The sequence below is a fragment of the Aulonocara sp. 'chitande type north' Nkhata Bay genome, linkage group LG5 (genome assembly GCF_057382095.1).
Source record: "Aulonocara sp. 'chitande type north' Nkhata Bay isolate Kocher_YH1m ecotype deep benthic linkage group LG5, A_spYH_male_GT1.1, whole genome shotgun sequence".
Lineage (NCBI taxonomy): Eukaryota > Metazoa > Chordata > Actinopteri > Cichliformes > Cichlidae > Aulonocara > Aulonocara sp. 'chitande type north' Nkhata Bay.
Window position 1 is genome coordinate 45,303,359 of NC_141348.1, and position 21,166 is coordinate 45,324,524.

General features: G+C 43.5%; 1 protein-coding gene across 3 annotated transcripts; it reads right to left on the reverse strand.

Moving 5' to 3' along the window:
• Nucleotides 1-367: 367 nt before the first annotated feature.
• khk (ketohexokinase) lies at nucleotides 368-19,587 on the reverse strand. 3 transcript variants are annotated; one of them, XM_086293827.1, is made up of 10 exons: nucleotides 19,097-19,587; nucleotides 17,022-17,138; nucleotides 15,897-16,031; nucleotides 15,619-15,753; nucleotides 5,613-5,762; nucleotides 2,559-2,631; nucleotides 2,076-2,222; nucleotides 1,872-1,960; nucleotides 1,639-1,796; nucleotides 368-855 (listed from the first exon to the last, which is right to left on the reverse strand). In XM_086293827.1, exons 1-10 carry the CDS (start codon nucleotides 19,189-19,191, stop codon nucleotides 734-736), a joined length of 1,221 nt encoding a protein of 406 aa, XP_086149953.1. In that variant the 5' UTR covers nucleotides 19,192-19,587; the 3' UTR covers nucleotides 368-733. The 3 variants fall into 3 exon arrangements, with proteins under 3 accessions (XP_086149953.1, XP_086149951.1, XP_086149952.1); XM_086293825.1 differs by lacking the exon at nucleotides 5,613-5,762 and having other exon boundaries at nucleotides 19,097-19,584; XM_086293826.1 differs by lacking the exons at nucleotides 15,619-15,753; nucleotides 15,897-16,031 and having other exon boundaries at nucleotides 19,097-19,582.
• Nucleotides 19,588-21,166: the final 1,579 nt, after the last annotated feature.

Consider the following 21,166-nt stretch of genomic DNA (forward strand, 5'->3'; position numbering starts at 1 on the left):
TGAGCTGAACTGGTGCTCAGCAAGTTTTCTGCTATTGTTGTGGTTCTGATGACTCAATTTCCTTTCTCCATCGCTCTCACTCATGTGTATGTGTGCCAATTATGCCTTGTGTTTTAGAGGTGGCCCTTCCTGCTTGCCACTGCCAGTTGCACCTGGGATGTTTAACTCACCTGTGAGAAGCTGGAGTACAACAGTTGTTTGACGCCTGGTTGTTAAACTGGAAATCGTTGTAGAATTGGGTCTTCAATAAAAACATGTTTGTCGTCTTTGGCTTTTTGTTCCTTTCTGTGCAAGAAACCAGACCTTGCGAGTGAGTACCATGACACGGTTATTTGTAGAGAGAATGAAAGGAAGCTGTGTCTGAGCATCGAGTGGTAATTGTTTTAATGAAAAACAAACTATCAGGACAAAAACAATCAACCCGATCACTGATCAGTGAGATTTAATTCCACCAAGTAAAAACACTCCAAAGAAACGTTTGCTTCTCTCACTTCAGTTAATCATTTATTGAACAATAATCCAGTTATTGATCTGTGAATGAATGAACTAATAGATGTTAAATGTGAGTTACTGATTGTAATTATGCAGATCCCTTATACCACAGATGATTTTCCTTAAACTGAAAATTAGATAAAATTTCAGTTGTGCCTTCAAACACTTTCACGTTAACACACATGTTCATGTTTACACATTGTTTTTCATGTGGTCATGTGCTTTTGTGGACTGGGTTTCCCTAAAACAAACTTTGTGGTTGCATGTCATTGAAGACTTTGCTGATGCTGTCATAACCATGGAAACCACACTTCCTGCCAGCAACCCTGCAGCCAAAGGTTAGGGCATCTTGCAAACTTCCACCTATAGACAGAAAACATTGATCTTTTAAATTAATCAGTCCTCATGTGTTACTGATTTATTTTATTTAAAAGTAAAGGGGAATTAAAGGGCATTACTATGTGTTAACAGACCTCTCTGCATTGAATCATATCTGTTATTAATCTCTGTCTCTCTTCCACAGCATGTCTTCATCCTGTCTTCCTTCTCTCACCCCAACCAATCACAGCAGATGGCCCCGCCCCTCCCTGAGCCTGGTTCTGCCGGAGGTTTCTTCCTGTTAAAAGGGAGTTTTTCCTTCCCACTGTCGCCAAAGTGCTTGCTCATAGGGGGTCATAGGGGGTTTTTTCTCTGTATGTATTATTGTAGGGTATACCTTACAATATAAAACACCTTGAGACTGTTGTTGTGATTTGGTGCTGTATAAATCAAAGTTAATTAAAGGGAAGTTTAATTAACAGTTTTAATTTAATTAACAGTCTTATTGTGATGGTCCTGTGTTGAAATGTTTCCATCTCATCTTTTCCTCCGTGGGGTCATGGGAGCAGGTCACCGACTAATCAGAACGGTCGTGATTGGGTTCCTGGCTGCTCCAGTGTGCATGCCAAAATAGGACCCCAAGTCGCATAGTAGCGTAGAAAAGGATTATAAAACAGCCAATCCATGTACACTTACAACAACGGATATATGTTAAAACAGGTTTTGTTCTGGCGTGTATCAGGATCAGCACTTTATTAATAAAGCTTTCTGCTACAGAATACTGAGGTTTTGCTGGCTTCCTGCTACATAGATGTTTAAAAGTCTTACCCTTGGACAGTGTGTAGATGACAGCAGCGTTGAAGGTGTCCCCAGCTCCAAGCGTATCAACGAGACTTTCAGGAGGAAATGCATCAGAATGAATGATCACACCATCAGGACCCAAAGCATCAGCTCCTTTTTCTGCCCAGGCACAGATCAGGATGGCCCTGAGGAAGGATGGCGTCATATTTTTATTTCTATGGTTGTTACTAATGTTACACTGCTGACCTGTGACCGCTCACCCCTGTTTGACTCGACTGTAAAGTCCTTTCAGGGCAGCTTCAGCTGACTCAAACCCAAAATCACGAGCAACGTCCTTACTGACAAACACCTAAAGACATGAAACCGCGATGAATTTGCAACACGTGACAGAAAACATGCAATAACATTTTGTCTGATAGAATGGGCAGTTTATGTTCTCCTGGTTCTGGCACAGAAGCTCTCACCACATCGCCATGAGGAAACAGCTGGTACAGCGGCTCTCTGGTCTTCTCTATCTCCACGGAAATGGTGATCTTCTGTTGCTGTGGCAACATGCTGTTATATCGCTCTACCTGCTGGATCATCTTCACCTGCTCCTCTGCGTTTCGGCCCTACAGGAGTTAAAGTGTGACATCAAACAAACAAGATTTATGAGACAAAACAGTTTCTAGTGGGTTAGAGTGCACTTTTGTTTAATGAATTAATCATCATTGATCAATTTCAAATTAATGTTGTTGTTTTTTAAGTCTTCTGGTGAAAATATTGTTTCTAAATGAGCACAAACCTCTGAGGAGTGCAGGCTGGAAAGGTGTTAAGATGGTGACAAGTGTTTTCTGATTGGTTACTCATCATTAACAGGTTGTGTTTATGATCTTAATTTAAAATTCTGATTACCAATGTCAGTTTAATACTAGGTTGGGTTGGCTCGTTTACTGGACTTTACTCACCTCCCAGTGGATCCACTTGAACTGATGAAGGTGAACTTTTGAAAAATCCTCTGCTGTGACATCTGGAAGGTTCCTGACAGACAGGAATTGAGGTCAGAGCTTATGGTCCTTTAAAACAACCACTTCCATCTCTTCAAAACTCAGGTCAAACCATTTTTTCTGGATTCTCCCTGCATTTAGCAGATTCATGTTAACCTTCCTATCACATCATTATGACACCAAACCAGCAGGACTGGTAAACTGCTCTGCTGTATAAAATTCATGGAACAACCACAGAGCAGGTGCAGCCTATCAGACAGCAAGCTACTATACAGGGAGTGCAGAATTATTAGGCAAATGAGTATTTTGTCCACATCATCTTCTTCATGCATGTTGTCTTACTCCAAGCTGTATAGGCTTGAAAGCCTACTACCAATTAAGCATATTAGGTGATGTGCATCTCTGTAATGAGAAGGGGTGTGGTCTAATGACATCAACACCCTATATCAGGTGTGCATAATTATTAGGCAACGTCCTTTCCTTTGGCAACATGGGTCAAAAGAAGGACTTGACAGGCCCAGAAAAGTCAAAAATAGTGAGATATCTTGCAGAGGGATGCAGCAGTCTCAAAATTGCAAAGCTGATCATCGAACAATCAAGCGTTTCATTCAAAATAGTCAACAGGGTCGCAAGAAGTGTGTGGAAAAACCAAGGCACCAAATAACTGCCCATGAACTGAGAAAAGTCAAGCGTGCAGCTGCCAAGATGCCACTTGCCACCAGTTTGGCCATATTTCAGAGCTGCAACATCACTGGAGTGCCCAAAAGCACAAGGTGTGCAATACTCAGAGACATGGCCAAGGTAAGAAAGGCTGAAAGACGACCACCACTGAACAAGACACACAAGCTGAAACGTCAAGACTGGGCCAAGAAATATCTCAAGACTGGTTTTTCTAAGGTTTTATGGACTGATGAAATGAGAGTGAGTCTTGATGGGCCAGATGGATGGGCCCGTGGCTGGATTGGTAAAGGGCAGAGAGCTCCAGTCCCACTCAGACGCCAGCAAGGTGGAGGTGGAGTACTGGTTTGGGCTGGTATCATCAAAGATGAGCTTGTGGGGCCTTTTCAGGTTGAGGATGGAGTCAAGCTCAACTCCCAGTCCTACTGCCAGTTTCTGGAAGACACCTTCTTCAAGCAGTGGTACAGGAAGAAGTCTGCATCCTTCAAGAAAAACATGATTTTCATGCAGGACAATGCTCCATCACACGCGTCCAAGTACTCCACAGCGTGGCTGGCAAGAAAGGGTATAAAAGAAGAAAAACTAATGACATGGCCACCTTGTTCACCTGATCTGAACCCCATTGAGAACCTGTGGTCCATCATCAAATGTGAGATTTACAAGGAGGGAAAACAGTACACCTCTCTGAACAGTGTCTGGGAGGCTGTGGTTGCTGCTGCACGCAATGTTGATGGTGAACAGATCAAAACACTGACAGAATCCATGGATGGCAGGCTTTTGAGTGTCCTTGCAAAGAAAGGTGGCTATATTGGTCGCTGATTTGTTTTTGTTTTGTTTTTGAATGTCAGAAATGTATATTTGTGAATGTGGAGATGTTATATTGGTTTCACTGGTAAAAATAAATCATTGAAATGGGTATATATTTGTTTTTTGTTAAGTTGCCTAATAATTATGCACAGTAATAGTCACCTGCACACACAGATATCCCCCTAAAATAGCTAAAACTAAAAACAAACTAAAAACTACTTCCTTTTTTTTTTTTTTTTTTTCTGCCTGTCCCATTTGGTTCTTTAGCCATCAGAATTGTTGTCTGAAGACCAACAAGGATACCCAATGGATTTACTTTGCCAAATGGATCATCGTGGCATTGCCGTATTGGTCCATTTGGTCGATCTTTGTTTTTATTATTTATTATATTTTATTTTCAGATGTTACAGACGGGACAGACATGAGTGAGGGATAGGAGAGGGAGAAAGAAAGAGGAAGGAAAGGAAAAACAGAAGGGGAGAGGGACAGTGAGAAAGGGGGGGAGAAAAAAAATAAAAATCTCCTGGATCACCTGTTGAGAGAAGAATAGAAAACAAGCAAAAAAGACAAAAAAACAACAACAAAGCAACATACTAAACACTACAAACTAAAAACTACTTCCAAAAACATTCAGCTTTGATATTAATGAGTTTTTTGGGTTCATTGAGAACATGGTTGTTGTTCAATAATACAATTATTCCTCAAAAATACAACTTGCCTAATAATTCTGCACTCCCTGTAAAGCTGACTGTGTTGCCATCCACCAGTCAGTCAGAGAGGCCCCACCTTTATAATGCAAACTTTTAGTCTTAATACAGTTGAAACAGGTGAATTATAGAAACATCCTCCTATAGAGACTTTCAATTCAGTTTTATTCACATAGCGTCAAATCACGACAACAGTCGCCTGAAGGCGCTTTATATTGTAAGGTACACCCTACAATAATACATACAGAGAAAAATCCAGCAATCATATGACCCCCTATGAGCAAGCACTTTGGCGACAGTGGGAAGGAAAAACTCCCTTTTAACAGGAAGAAACCTCCGGCAGAACAAGGCTCAGGGAGGGGCGGGGCCATCTGCTGTGACCGGTTGGGGTGAGAGAAGGAAGACAGGATAAAGACATGCTGTGGAGGACAGACGGAGATTAATAACAGCAGCCTATGTCTATTGCAACATAACTAAGGGAGGATTCAGGGTCACCTGGTCCAGCCCTAACTATATGCTTTAGCAAAAAGGAAGATTTGAAGCCTAATCTTGAAAGTAGAGATAGTGTCTGTCTCCTGAATCCTAACTGGAAGCTGGTTCCACAGAAGAGGGGCCTGAAAACTGAAGGCTCTGCCTCCCATTCTACTTTTAAATACTCTAGGATTCAAGATTCAAGATTTTTATTTGCCATTTGTGCACAGGACCAACAGTCCATGCACATTGGAATTCTTGTGCAGAGCTCTCCAGGTCAAGTTACACTTTTTATAAGATAAAGACAAGATGTTTTTTTTCTTTGTTTCTTTTTCTTTTTGAGTGGGCTCACTTTGCTACTCTGATGGACTTCTGCAGTTCGTAGTGGGCTCTCTTATACTCCATCTGATCTCCTGCCTTGAAGGCCTCCCTCCTCTCCCTTATATCCAGTTTAATGTCTCCATTAAGCCAGGGTTTTTGGCCTTGGAACCTGCGCACAGTCCTGGGAGGGGTACAAATACACGTACACCAGTTTATGTAGTCGCTTACAGTCTCTGTGTATTCGTGGATATTGTTAGCTGTTCCTTTGAAGATGCTCCAGTCTGTAGTCTCTAAGCAGCTCTGCCCAGCAGACTGGCTTTTGCACTGTCAGTCCAGGTATTAATAGGCCTGACTGTGACTGGTTTTGTCTTGAGCTTTTTGTTATATTTGGGTTTTAGCCAGATTGCCAGGTGATTAAACTTTCTGAAATTAGGTTTTGGTTCAGCTGAGAAGGCATTTCTGATCTTGCTGTAACAGTGATCCAGTATTTTATTTCCTGTGGTGGGGAAGGTTACAAACTGATGTAGTTTAGGCATGTACATTGCACACAATGATGCACTGCAGTTCTCTGGGCAAATAGCAAGGCCTTTATCAAAGTCAGAAATTCCACATTTTCAGAGCAGGATTTTGAAATGATCTTACAGTCAGTACACCACGATTGTTTGATGAGGGCGGCCATTCCTCTGCCGCGTATCTTGCCACTGCCTGGAGCACTTTGCCCGCTCTGAAGACCCCGTAGCCATCTGGTGTTATCGGGTGTTCTCTCCCCCAGCCAGTATTTTGCAAAAACACAGTATGGAGCACTCCTGACGTTTGCGTGGAAATTCGAGCATGGAGTTTGTCTATTTTATTTTCCAAAGACTGAACATTGACAAGGAGTATGACCGGGAGGGTTAACCTTCTTTTGCTAACCAAGCGCCTTCGGTCAGCTCCTCCACGTCTGCTGCACCTCTGCTTCTGCTTGTTGTTCCCAGGAGAGTCCCGCTCTAATGGCTGCACTGAGGTCTAGCAGAGAGGCGTGTAAGACTACAACTCTGCTTCCTGGTCCCAACTCTGGATAGTCATATTTTGGGGGGTTTAATAAATTTGGGCAGATTTCCTGAAATGAGAGCTGCTCCATCCAAAGTGGGATGGATGCCGTCTCTCCTAACAAGACCAGGTTTCCTCCAGAAGGTTTGCCAATTATCTATGAAGCCCACATCGTTTCTGGGACACCACTCAGACAGCCAGCAATTTAAGGAGAACATGCGGCTAAACATGTCACTCCTGGTCTGATTGGGGAGGGGACCAGAGAAAACTACAGAGTCTGACATTGTTTTGGCAAAGTTACGCACCGATTCAACATTGATTTTGGTGACCTCGGAATTACGTAACCGGGTGTCATTACTGCTGAAGTGAATTACAATTTTACTGAATTCATGTTTACATTTAGCCAGCAGTTTTAAATTTCCCTCAATGTTGCCTGCTCTGGCCCCTGGAAGACAAAATAGACCGAAACAATTTTTGTATTTGCTGTAAACGTGTTTACATCTGCTGAGGGGAATGCTGGATTACAGGCAGAGGTGGATGGTGTGATAAACTTTCACTCTTGTACATTTACAATAATTTAAAGAGCTTGGAAAGAAAACCGTGTGGACTTCTTTACGTTTCTCAACACGTCTCACCTCTCATCCGAGATGCCTCTTCAGTTCTAAGAGCAATTGGTGATTTTTAAGACCTATTGGTAGTGTCCCTAAGGGGGTGATGGACCCACTGTTGATCATCTACGCAATCACATGAGCCAAGATGAAAAATGAGCATGGGTCACCATCAGCCAAGGTCTTGGGTGAACCCATTGTGAGACCTTGCCCCACGCTATCAAATCAAAATCAAATCAAATCAAATCACTTTTATTGTCACATCACATGTGCAGGTACATTGGTACAGCACATGTGAGTGAAATTCTTGTGTGCGAGTTGTGCAAAAATACAATAATGTAAACAAGCAAAATACAAGAATGGCTACATCTGAAACTAATAAATATATGTACAATATATAATAGTATATGCATTTCTGGATGTGTATACTAAATATTTTTCTACGTGTGTGTGTGTGTGTGTACACATATTTTACAAATTAAATAGAGTAAACAATAAGTAGAATATTTAAAATAAATAAAATAAAATATACAGAGTTGAATATGTGCAAAACAGTGGCATTACTGTACAGTATGGAGTGCATAATGTTAAAGTTCCAGTAGTGAAGCTGAGGTGTCTATGAAGTGTTCAGCAGTCTGATGGCCTGGTGGAAGAAGCTGTCTCTCAGTCTGCTGGTTCGGGACCGGATGCTGCAGAACCTCCTTCCTGACAGAAGTAGTCTGAACAGTTTATGGCTGGGGTGACTGGAGTCCTTGATGATCCTCCCCGCTTTCCTCAGGCACCGCTTCCTGTAGATGTCTTGGAGGGAGGGAAGCTCACCTCCAATTATCCGTTCAGAGCACCGCACTACTCGCTGGAGAGCTTTGCAGTTGTAGGCGGTGCTGTTGCCATATCAGGTGGTGATGCATCCAGTGAGGATGCTCTCAATGGCACAGTGATAGAAGGTCCTGAGGATGCGGGGGCTCATGCCGAATCTTTTCAGTCTCCTGAGAAAGAAGAGGCGCTGCTGCGCCTTCTTCACTGTTTTGTTTGTGTGTACTGACCACGTAAGATCCTCAGCCAGGTGTACGCCAAGGAACCGGAAGCTGCTCACTCTCTCCACAGCAGCGCCGCTGATGGTGATGGGGGTGTGTACTTCTCTGCACCTCTGGAAGTCCACTATCAACTCCTTTGTCTTTGCGACGTTGAGGGTGAGATGGTTGTCTTGACACCAGTGGGTCAGGGCGCTGACCTCCTCCCTGTAAGCTGTCTCATCACCGTTGGTGATAAGACCCACCACTGTAGTGTCGTCCGCAAACTTCACAATGATGTTGGAGTTGTTAGTGGCTGTGCAGTCGTAGGTGTAGAGTGAGTACAGGAGAGGGCTCAGTACACACCCCTGTGGAGCACCAGTGTTCAGTGTGATGGGGGATGAGGTGATGCTGCCCAGTCTGACCACCTGGCGTCTGTCAGACAGGAAGCTAAGGATCCAGCTGCAGAGGGAGCTGCTCAGTCCTAGATCCTGCAGTTTCCTGTCCAGCTTCGAGGGAACGATGGTATTGAATGCTGAGCTGTAATCTACAAACAGCATCCTCACATACGTGTCTCTCTTCTCCAGGTGTGACAGGGCAGTGTGTAGTGTCAGGGCTATGGCATCATCAGTGGACCTGTTGTGGCGGTATGCAAACTGTAGAGGGTCCAGTGAGTCGGGTAGTGCAGAGCAGATGAAGTCCCTGACCAGCTTCTCGAAGCATTTGCTTACGATGGGGGTCAGGGCTACAGGTCGCCAGTCGTTCAATGAGGAGATGGTGGAGGATTTGGGTACAGGGACGATGGTGGCCATTTTGAAGCAGGCTGGGACTACAGACAGAGAGAGGGAAAGGTTGAAGATGTGCGTGAACACTCCAGCCAGCTGAGCCGCGCATGACTTGAGGACGTGGCCGAGAATCCCGTCCGGACCAGTAGCTTTGCGCGCGTTCACCTTCCTGAAGCACCTCCGCACATCCTCCTCAGACACAGTGTGCGCACTGACGTCATCCGCGGTGCGCACACTGTCCGGTCTCATGGTGTTCGCTGCGTCGAATCTAGCGTAGAATACGTTTAGATCCTCACACAGAGAGGCCGTGGTCTGCGGTGTGCTGGTTTTCCCTCTAAAGTCTGCAATCGTGTTTAGTCCCTGCCACATACTCCGAGGGTTGTCAAACTGTTGCTCCACCCTGTCCCTGTACTCACGTTTGGCTGCTTTGATCGTCTTCCGGAGTTGGTAATGTGCGTGTTTGTAGTCCGATGTGTTCGCGGAGGCAAAGGCGGTGCTCCGTGCCGCCAGTGCCGCGCGAACATCATGTCACAATAATGTCACAATAATGAATTCATTAGTTTTGTTGCAGGTCAGTTTCAAAATGTTGTCAAAATAAAAATATACTGAGAACTCAGCCTCTTTAAAAAAAAAAAAAAAGGCCTGTTGCCCTTACTGTTGCAGGCCAGAGTGAAAATAATCCCTAGTGTTAAAAAGCTGAGGAAACTTGGAGGACAAAAAAAGAACTGTTCAGAGAAGATGAACAGTATCTGAAAGTCACGTCCTTAAGTGAGGGGAAAAAAGCAAAGACCTGACAGATAATCTGGAACTTCAGCTGATCATCTACTGTCATTAAAGTCTCATTAGAAATGGCCTCAGTGGAAGGGCAACTGTCAGGAAATTATTCTCAATGAAGGAACACAGGAGGAATGGCCAAGGCATGAAAATTACACAAGAGCTGGACTGAAAATCAGAGGAACAGGTCTGATGGAGCGATGGATCCACATCATGGTCAGTATGTACGAGGAGGTCAGGAGGTCAGACAGTCAGAGTCTGCAGCCATCTGAGGCACGAAGGAGGCTCTGTCATGGTTTCAGCTGCAGGTTAGTCAGTGGTGTTTCAGATCTTTGATAAACTGATGAGTTATAAACTTAGAAAAGTTCCATCAGAGACAGATGGAAGATGGCGTGGCCACGTCCAGACGCCTTCCTGACTGCTCCACACAGACTATGCACTTTTTTAGCTGCTTAATTATTTATTGCTTTGTTTTACATTCCAAAATCTTCTGGTTTTATAGTTTACGACAGCAGATCACTCCTCAACATCTGTAACAAGTTTGCACATGAAGTCTTAGATACTTTTAAACCCGATCTGTCCTGGCTGACCGAGATACTAAGCGGCGCATGAAACAACAAAGGACAGGATGCTCACCCGAGTCGAAGAACAAAGCAGCGCTGGAGGAAATGTGCTGGCTCCATACAGACGGGACTAAAAAGCTGTTTCACACCCGGCCTTTGGAAAGTCTGACCACAACGCCATCTTCCTCATTCCTTAGTATAAACAAAATATATGGAGGGATGAAGTAACCACGAAGAAGGTGAAACGCTGGTCTGCCCAATCAGAAGCTATGCTACAGGACGCACTCAACGACGTAGACTGGAACATGTTCAGAGCATGTGCAGTCAACATCAACGAGTTAACGGAAGTAGCAGTTAGCTTCGCTAGCATATTAGCGGAGGAGATCATCCCCCACTGCAAGAGTTGTGTCATTCCCGAACCAGAGACCATGGGTGGGCAGATCGAACTGCACAACAGTAAACACCAGGACTGCCACCTACAACACCGGTCTTACCACTGGGGATATGAGCGCCTACAAAGCTGCTTCATATGGTGTGCAGCACGTGGTGAGGGATGCCAAATGCTGGTAGCGGGAGCACGTGGAGTCTCGCTTTCACCAGGGCAACACAAGAATCATGTGGCATGGACTACGCACCATCACGGACTACAAAGCCATAGATACTGCACTGATCAACGCTGATTCTGCATTCACCAACGAGCCGAATGAGTTCTACACTCGTTTCGAGGTTTGCCAGGTGGCTAATGCTAACTACTGCCTGACAACTGAGCACGGTGACATCATCAGAGAGAGAGAGAGAGAGACCAGTGATCAGCATTGCGGAGCATCTGAGTGGGGCTGAAGAGCGTGAACACAAGGAAAGCAGCGGGGCCAGACGGCATCACCGGCCGTCTGCTGTGCTGACCAGCTAGTAGGTGTGTTCACTTCCATCTTCAATGAGTTCCTGGCTAAGTCTGTGGTCCCCACATGCTTCAAGAGATCCACCATCATCCCTGTGCCCAAGAACAACAAGCCCTCATTCCTGAATGACTACCGGCCAGTTGCACTGACCTCGGTGGTTATGAAGGTGATCGAGAGGCTGCTGAAGAACATCATCTCCTCCTCCATCGCAGACACCACAGATCCGCTGCAGTTCGCCTACAGATCCAACAGATCCACAGAGGACGCCATCGCCCACGTCCTACACACCACACTCAGCCATGTGGACAAGAAACAGGGTAACTATGTGAGAATGCTGTTTGTTGATTACAGTTCAGTGTTTAACACAATAGTGCCCTGCAGACTGTTCAAAAAGCTGAGGGATCTGGGACTCAACAGTCGTATGAGTGCATGGGTGTTGGACTTCCTCACTGGCAGAACTCAGGTGGTGAGGGTGGGTAGGTGTGTCTCTGACAACATCACCATCAACACCGGAGCGTCACAGGGGTGTGTCCTCTCGCCACTGCTCTACTCCCACTTCAGACTGTGTGGCCACCCACGGCTCCAACACCATTGCGAAGTTTGCTGACGACACAGTGGTGTTGGGCGCCGTCTCCAACAACGATGAGGCGGCCTACATGGATGAAGTGAAGAATCTGGCATCGTGGTGCCAGGACAACCACCTCTAGCTCAACCAAGGAGCTGGTGGTGGACTTCAGGAGTCAGCACAGAGACCACAAGCCCATTATCATCAGGAGCTCCAGTGGAGAGGGTGCAGTCCTTCAAGTATCTTGGTGTCCACATCTCCTCAGACCTGACATGGTCTGCACACATTCAGGTCCAGTCCAAAAAGGCTAGGCAGCGCCTGTACCACCTACGACAACTGAAGGAGTTCAGAGCGGGGAGAGCCTTGCTTTCCCCGCCTCCTAGAGCCCGCATTTTTGGTGTACTGTAAGTTATCTTTTTCGCTTTATTAATATTTATAATGTTTTAACCTTCAGCCTTTTGGGTTGTGCCTACTATGCCTGGTGTATTATTGGTTAGTTATGTCACCCGCCTGTTAGTATATTTTATTTGTATTTTGTATTTGTATTTATTATTGCTCTAACTCTGTGAAGCACTTTGGCATACCTGTGGTTTTTTAAAATGTGCTATATAAATAAAATTGTATTGTATTGTACACAGGCGCTGTGGAGAGCATCCTCACACAGAACATCACATCCTGGTATGGGAACCGCTTTGTCAAGGCCAAAAAGCTCTTCAGAGAGTGAGCCGTACGGCAAAACACTGCTGCAGGGCTGCTGTCCCCTCCTTACAGGACATTTACATGAGGAGATGCTGGTCCAGAGCAGCTCAGATACTGAAGGACTCGTCCCATCCCAGGAACAGTTCCAACTTTTGCAATCAGGCAGAAGGTTCCACACCATCCAGGCAAAAACAGAGAGACTCAAGAGGAGCTTCTTTCCCCAGGCCATCCGGGTGTTAAATCAGGACATGCCCCCCCACTCACAGCATCCATAAGTGACTGAGACAGGACTTTTCCTTACCACATCCTCATATCATGCCTGATCTTTTTTTGCCACACTACGGCACAAGACACTTCAGCATCCCTCTCGCACAATGTACATTCTCAGTTTTTCAACTTAGATTTCCAGATTGTTTTATTTTATTTAAATTTACTTAATTATATAATTCACTCACTTAATAATAATAATAATGGATTGGATTTATACAGCGCTTTTCAAGGCACCCAAAGCGCTTTACAATACCACTATTCATTCACTCTCACATTCACACACTGGTGGAGGCAGCTACAGTTGTAGCCACAGCTGCCCTGGGGCAGACTGACAGAAGCGAGGCTGCCATATCGCACCATCGGCCCCTCTGGCCATCACCAGTAGGCGGTAGGGTAAAGAGTCTTGCCCAAGGACACAACGACCAGGACAGAGAGCCCGGGGATCGAACCGGCGACCTTCCGGTTACAGAGACGCTTCCAAACCCCCTGAGCCATGGTCGCCCCATTTACTGCATGTAAGGTCTTCCTTGCACATATTTACTTACTGTGTATAATGTTTTCTTTTTGCACAGCCCAGGAGCGTTTTCAGGACACATTTCACTGTGTGTTGTACTTGTATAATTATGCATGTGACAAATAAAGAATCTTGAATCTTGATCCAGCATGCAGTAATATCTGCCCAAACACACTGGCAGTGCAATAAAATGGATACCTGGATAGGAAAACTCACAGTGGAATCGTGGCTATGTTTGCACAGTTTTCAATAAATCACTCCACTCATTTCGTATTTTCCTACAACAATGTAAAAAAATTTCACCATTAAACCATGAATATCTCTTATATTCAGGCCTTTGTCCCTCAGTGCCCACCAGTGTTGGTCGAGTTACTTGAAAAAAGTAATCAGTAACTAATTACTGATTACTTCCCCCAAAAAGTAATCCTGTTACTTTACTGATTACTTATTTTCAAAAGTAATTAATTACTTAGTTACTTTTTAAAAACACGATTTACAACCTGAATAGGTAATAAAGCGATAGATCTTTCAGCCCAATTCTACTTTCTGCCTAATCCATCATATAAAATGTAATCAAATGGAAAAGTCTCTTTTTAAAATTTGTTTTATTAGTTTTAATCTTTTAACTTTATGCATCAAGCAAACATTAAATTATATGCAACATTCTCTGACTGGAAGAAATTTGTTTAACATTTAAACCTATTTTCTGCACATTCCAGCACATAAAATAATTTTTTTTTTTTGTGTTTACACTCAGTCTTTCAAATAGGTGCAAGTAAAAAGTGGGGTAGGCGGATGTTTGCCCTGGTGCAGGTGTGTCTCAGCGGTCAGTGGAAGAATCCGCGAGTTTGTCTGTGAATTTCCTTCCCATTCACTGGTAGCGTACTCAGTGCTTGCTCGGATGTTTAGGGTTTTTTTTCGCTGTAAAAAGAAGTTTCCTCCCACGCAGTGAACAGCAGAAGCTAATGTTTTTGTCACTTTTTACAGAATTAAACTCAAAGTAAGGTCAGTACTTCCACGCTTTAAATGCTGCGCGGTCATACTCGCTCCCAGACTCGATATATTATCCATTCTTGATCTGCACACAGCTGTTGCCACGAACGTTGCACTCGCTTACATCATTGTCATGAGACACCCTCGCAAAAAAATCACGGTTTTAGTAACGCAGTAACGCAGTGTGCTTACGGGAAAGTAACGGTAATCTAATTACCTTTTTTGCAATAGTAATCCCTTACTTTACTCGTTACTTGAAAAAAGTAATCAGATTACAGTAACGCGCTACTGCCCATCTCTGGTGCCCACTGTAGAAAAGCATACTTTGGTGTTTATTGCAACAAGACGCCATATTAGGCTTCAAGTGTGATCAACAACACCTGCACAGTTTTGCTTATCTTTGCTTATTCTATTTATAGTGGAAGAAAACCCATACAGATTGACTTTTGATTAATAAACTTGTTTATACTTTGGGAGAAATTAAATTATTTATGATGAATTATCCCTAGAAACCACTGCAGAGCTAACAGAAAAGTTTGTGACAAGGCTCAGCGAGAAAAAGGAAGCTGCTTTATAAACAGTTTACCTGCCTGAAGGTTTTACTGACTGCTTCACGCTTTTCTTTTGCTCACCTAACATTCGATGTGGATATCTCAACCAGGACGTTTTTTAACAGAAACTGGAAATGAATGAGCTACAGTGGTTGTTGAGGTCAAAACGAAAAGAATACCAACGTCATCAGTTTCCTCTACGCGACCTTCACACAAACTGCTCTAGGAAACTCCTTTAAAGAGTTTGGTCCACTTTTTCCAACTTTGCCTTTGACCTGATAAAAAGTCATCTGTTATTCACCTCATCTGATTGGTGGAGCCATTGCTCTGCAGTGGCTCATGTGCCCAGTTGTCATTAGACCAGATTTAGGCTGACATTTAGGTTTTCATGCTTCCTGATGACAGATTCTCTAAACTCATCAGTGTATTTGTTTCATCCACCTTCAGCAGCCAATGGATGGAGCTTAGAGTCTGAGAGGGCGTGGTGCAATCCAATCAGTAAAGCCTCACCTGAACCACTGATGGGTTTGTTCAGGTGACCAGAAAGAGAATCAAAAGAAACGGGAAAGATTCTGCAGAATTTTATTTAAAAATGTATTTTTGACAAAGGGAAGACTGATTATTTCACTGCGGTGCTGATTAGCCGGGCATGATGTCAGAAATAACACACTGATCAAACAGGCTGGAAGAAAACCTCGATCATTGTAATAATCATTATTAATTAATATCTAACGTGAGCTGTGAAAATCGCAGCTCTTCGACGACCTGATGCCTTACGTATCGGAGAGAACGACGGTTCGAGTTCCAGTGGATGGACAAACCACACAACAAGCACATGGAGTTTGACCTTCGACCTGCAAAACCACCGCTGACACATCGATGTCCCGCTGCGAGAAGTCAGCCATGATGAAACTGACAGAAAGACAGACAGGAAAGATCATGTCCCCTCGAAAATAAAACTCTGGCAGAAACCCGAACTCTGACTGGCAGAAGGGGAGGGGCGGAGCTCCTCTACGATGACCCTGAAACAGATGCCGTTAGTGACACAAACACACCTGTTCATGTGCAGGATAGTGCGACTTCCTGTGCTGGTGTTGCTGATGACCATGGAGGCTGGAAGGAAGCACTGAGGGTGCTCAGACAGCAGAGACACATCGATGCAGTACTTCTGAAAATCTTCCAAAATAAAACTACAGACAGGTAACTGTTTACACTGACTTGGCTTCCTGAAACACAGATCCTCCACATGGCAGACAGAAAAATTAAAGTCAGAGGTGGTAACAAGTATGTTAGTAATGCACTTTCTGACTGGATGTTAAATAAAGATGATAAATCTCCTGTTTTTAGTGCTCAGGTGAAACTGCTGGTGAACAAAGAGCTGCCTTTTTTTTACCCTTTGAAGAGCACTTTGTAAATGTGAGCACCAGAGGAGTTTCCCCCTTTGTACTTCACCACAGCTTCAAACATCAAGAACCATCTCCACACCTTTAACCTGCTCTGATGTGGTATTGCTGTCACCCTGCCAGGCTGGCAGCATGGACGCCTAGGTCTATTAATGTGATAATTTCAGAATCAGGCATCGTAAGATTTTAAAATTCATATCTCGCGTGCATTTGCTAAAATTCTCTAACAAGTTTGAATCTCAGATTAAGGTAAGAGGTCCAGTTTCCTCATGAATGTAAAAAGAAGGGAAGTCACTTTCAAACTGATGCCACTGGTGCAGTTATTAAACATCGTGAACGCTTTCCAGTCTCACCGACTTGATATCGAGGTTAAAGTATGAGGTGAAGTTGAATGAATTTTGTCAATGCAATAAGAAGGAATCAACTTCGAATTTTTTAATTTTCATCACACAAACACCTAATTAAAGACTGGTGGCTGCCAGTATCATTTTTATTTATACTGCTAAAAATTAAAGCAATACTTTTTAATCAGAATACAGTCAGTTAAACAACTGAGCAGATAAATATCCCAGATAAGTAGCAGAAAGTCTTTTATTTCAGTAGGTTGATAATGTTCATTTCTGTGTATGTGTGTGTGTAGAATCTCCAAAATACCACAGTTTCAGTAAAAAACTGTGGTATTAACAGTCTGGATTCTGCCCTCAAACATTGATGACTGTGTATTTCTTGTATTTCTGAACAAATGGATTTATTGATGAGCATTTGAAAAGGACTCACTTGGCCACAGGACCAGCTGACAGGGAGCCCATGAAGGCACAGGGCGCTCCGAGCAGCGACAGCACTGTGCATGAGTTTGAAGCATTTCCTCCCCGCTGCCAACGCTGCGACAGACATCTGTAGGTACAAAGTAATGACATCATCCATCAGAGGGGCAATCATTAATTTTCAATACTGATAGAATAGAATAAGAATAAGAATAGAATTCAACTTTGTTGTCATTGCACATGCACAGGTACAGGGCAACGAAATGCAGTTTGCATCCATCCAGAAGCCTTTAGCCATGATATAGATATATTACAATATATATTAGCAATAATATAGATATGTAAGTATATTACAGAAATGGGTCTATTATGGTATGTTATAATGTACATGGTATGAAGTATGTTATGAATATGCTATAACTATAAGTATGTACAGGCTGTAGTGAGTACAAGCTATGTACAGGCTATGAACAGGATATAAATATGAAAAACTATACAGAATATGAAATAAATAACTTTACAGAAATCTGAGATATACAGCTATACAGAAATGGGAACTATGCAAGTTGTAAACAGTTGTAGGATTAAAAATTATCGTATGTACAGAATGATTATTTACACAGAGCTATACAGTAGTGCAGTTAAGGTAAGTGAGGGTGTGGATAATTCCTACAGAGGCTATATAAAGTGCTAGTGGTTGTGAGTGGTGGTTCAGTCCATGTTATTATTGTGTGTTTGAGGGTACAGTTGTCCATTGTGTGTGTATGTAGGTGGTTGTGGGTGTGTGTATGGTCAGTCCATGAGTTTAACGTGGGTCAGATGTCAGGAGGCAGAGTTCAGGAGTCTGACAGCTGTGGGGAAGAAGCTGTTCCGGTACCTGATGGCAGGAGTGATGAAAGGCTTCATGGAGTCAAACATTACACACAGAAACAAAAAGAAGCTGCTAACGTTAAAGTCAAAGGAGTGTGTTTCTCATCGCCAATGAGAAACAAGCACCAGTGCATCACAAACAAAGTCATTGTGGCAGAGCAGTGGGTTCACAATGTCAGGGGAGCCTCACGCACACAGCTGTTCCCCAAGGCCTAATCATGTCGTCCCTATGAGTAGGATCTCAGAGAAGTGAGGTGTGTGCTATACAGGAGAAGTGAGGAGCACTGAGCTGGAGAGAGTGGGGCTGAAAAGCCTGCCACTCAGTATGCTGTATGCTGTTTTACACATATAAAAACGTTCATGTGCTGGAGAAACTGTCAGCCTGCAATCCTTGCTACAGTTATCGACCACACTTAAAAGCAAAGGGTTGGGGGACAGCTGGGTCGTAGTCAGGTTAGTGCCAGGGCCTCAGCCAGGAAAACTTAGATAATAGAAGATCAGTCCGCTTGGCCTCATTCACACGAGTGAAGAGAACGGGAGAACCAGTGATGCTAATGTCCTCATGTTAGGAGAGAGGTAAAAGATGAATTCTCTTCTTCAGATTAGTGACACCCCTGTTTGTGGGGTTAGGGCTTGTTGCAGCACCAAGGAGATGCATTTACATCATATTCTGGCTTTTTCATTTTTAAAATAAAAAAATAAATGGAGTATCAAATGTCGATAGTGTTGCACTGAAATCTGTTACGTAATGAAAGTGTGACCTTTGCCCACACGTTGACCTAAAAAAACTGCCAACCCCGACACCTAAACATCACCAAAAACTCTTACCCGTAAACCCCCTAATCCTGACTGTATACAATGTCACAGTAAATCAATTTTTAGAGATCCACTTCTCTAAACAGCTGGTTCAACATAAGCTGTACCAACCTGGAGAGTTAGCTTGCATATTAACATATTAACCTGCTCTCAGCTTTAGCCTGCATACTAACCTGCTGTCAGAATTGGCCTGCAGGCTAACCTGCTATCAGCTTTAGCCTGGATGCTAACCAGCTGTCAGAATTAGCCTTGATGCTAACCTGTCAGAGTTAGCATGCATACTAACCTGCTGTCAGCTTTAGCCTGCAGGCTAACCTGCTGTCAGCTTTAGCCTGCAGGCTAACCTGCTGTCAGCTTTAGCCAGCAGCTTAACCTGCTGTGAGAGTTAGCCTGGATGCTAACCTGCTGTCAGTGTCCTCTTCAGGGTATTTGTTCACCACGTTGATGATGTCGAGACACACCAGCCCCACACACAGAATCTTCTTCTGCTGTTCCATGCTGGTCCACACAATGACAGACACACACACTCTCTGTGATCCGAGGGTGTTAGAAACGCACACTCAGGTGGACTTTGAAACACTTCCTCCCATGATTCCCTCAGAGTAGTGATGCGCGAATTATGAACGAATCGTTCAATACTCGAGAATCACTTTACTGACTCACGAATCATGATTCACAAGCCCAACTGACTCACTGACTCATCCCTGTTGCTGTTAGCAGCAATGTATCTAGCTTATAATTAAAATTGTGGAGAAAAACACAACATCCAGTATCTTAACAAAAAATTTTCTGCTCTGAACTGGAAGAAAAAACCCTGAGTAGAAGCTCACATCAAGAAAATAGCTCCTCGGTTCACAGTAGCATCGCTCTGCTAACATGCTAACAGCACATTTGAGCTACTCACCCCCTCCCTTCCTGTGCCTAATCGTAAGCGTAAGCGAATCACTCAGGACTCACTAACCCCCTCCCTCCTGGCTCACAGCTTCTTCTTCTTCTTGGTTGGCAACCAATGTTAAGGCGCATTAACGCCCCCTGGCTCACATTTCAGTGGACATTTAGATGAGAAAATATATATTTAACGCATTTAAGGAAAATACTAATAAAATAAAAATAAACAAAATAAATGTTTATTTAGCAATTTTGATAGGAAATTGCTTAATTTTAGAAATGTTTTTGCTCTTTTTTTCTCTATAAAATAGTTGTTTTCTTTTAGAATCATTCATCTTAGCAGTAGGATTTACATGAAAAGAGAAACAAATTAAGTTTGAGTGAAAATGTACATTTTTTGCACTCTCTGGTCAACTGACTCAGTGAATCAAATGACTCAAAAAACACGATTCACTTTGGTGAGTGACTCATTAAAACTCGATTCAGTAAACTGCTCTCTCATCAGCTCCGTAGTGCAGCAGCTGCACACTCCATTCCTCGGATTCAGACATTAAGTGGTGTCTCTACGGATCCTAGAATAATTAATGACCAATTTCGAGACTTTTATTCATCTCTCTATGCGTCTGAGTGTGCATTTAGTACGGAGGCTTTGGACTCATTTTTCAATCATCTTAAGCTCCCATTAATCGATCAGACACACAGCCTCCAGCTGGAGGGACCAGTAACTGTAGAAGAGATTATGCAAGCTATCAGCAAACTGCAGTGTTCTAAGTGCCCCGGACAGGACGGGTTTCCGGTTGAGTTCTATCGTAAATTTATGCCTAAACTGGCTCCGCTCATGATAAATATGTATAAGCACTCACTGGAAGTTGGATCCCTCCCACCCTCTCTACTGCAGGCATCTATATCCCTGATCTTAAAAAAGGATAAGGATCCACTACAATGTGGCTCATACCGTCCCATTTCTTAGGTAGAGTGGGGATACCTCTTTTATGTCTTAGATAAATTCGGTTTTGGTAAAATATTCATCTCCTGGTTGAAACTTCTTTATACCTCCCCGCTTGCCGCTGTCAAAACAAATGGCACATGCTCTGACTTCTTTCCTCTGTTTAGGGGGACCAGGCAGGGCTGTCCTATGTCGCCATTGCTATTTGCAATTGTAATTGAGCCCTTAGCCATATCGCTAAGATCAAACCCAGGTATCACCGGGGTTTCTAGAAATGGTATAGAACAAAGAGTCTCCTTATATGCAGATGACTTGCTTCTCTATATCTCAGAGCCAGCATCCTCATTCCGTTTGGTACTTTCAATACTTGAACAGTTTAGCCTTATTTCTGGCTATAAACTGAATCTTGCCAAGAGTGAACTGTTTCCCCTGAATGCTGCTGCACAGAAATATCAGTGCACAGCACTACCTTTTCGAGTTGTATCAGACAACTTCACATATTTAGGGGTTAAAATTACAAGTCATTTTCATGCTCTTTTCAAGCTTAATTTCGACCCACTTGTGGAGAAAGTTAGGCAGGATTTGGACAGATGGTCTCTACTCCATCTGTCTGTAGCAGGGCGCATAAATACAATTAA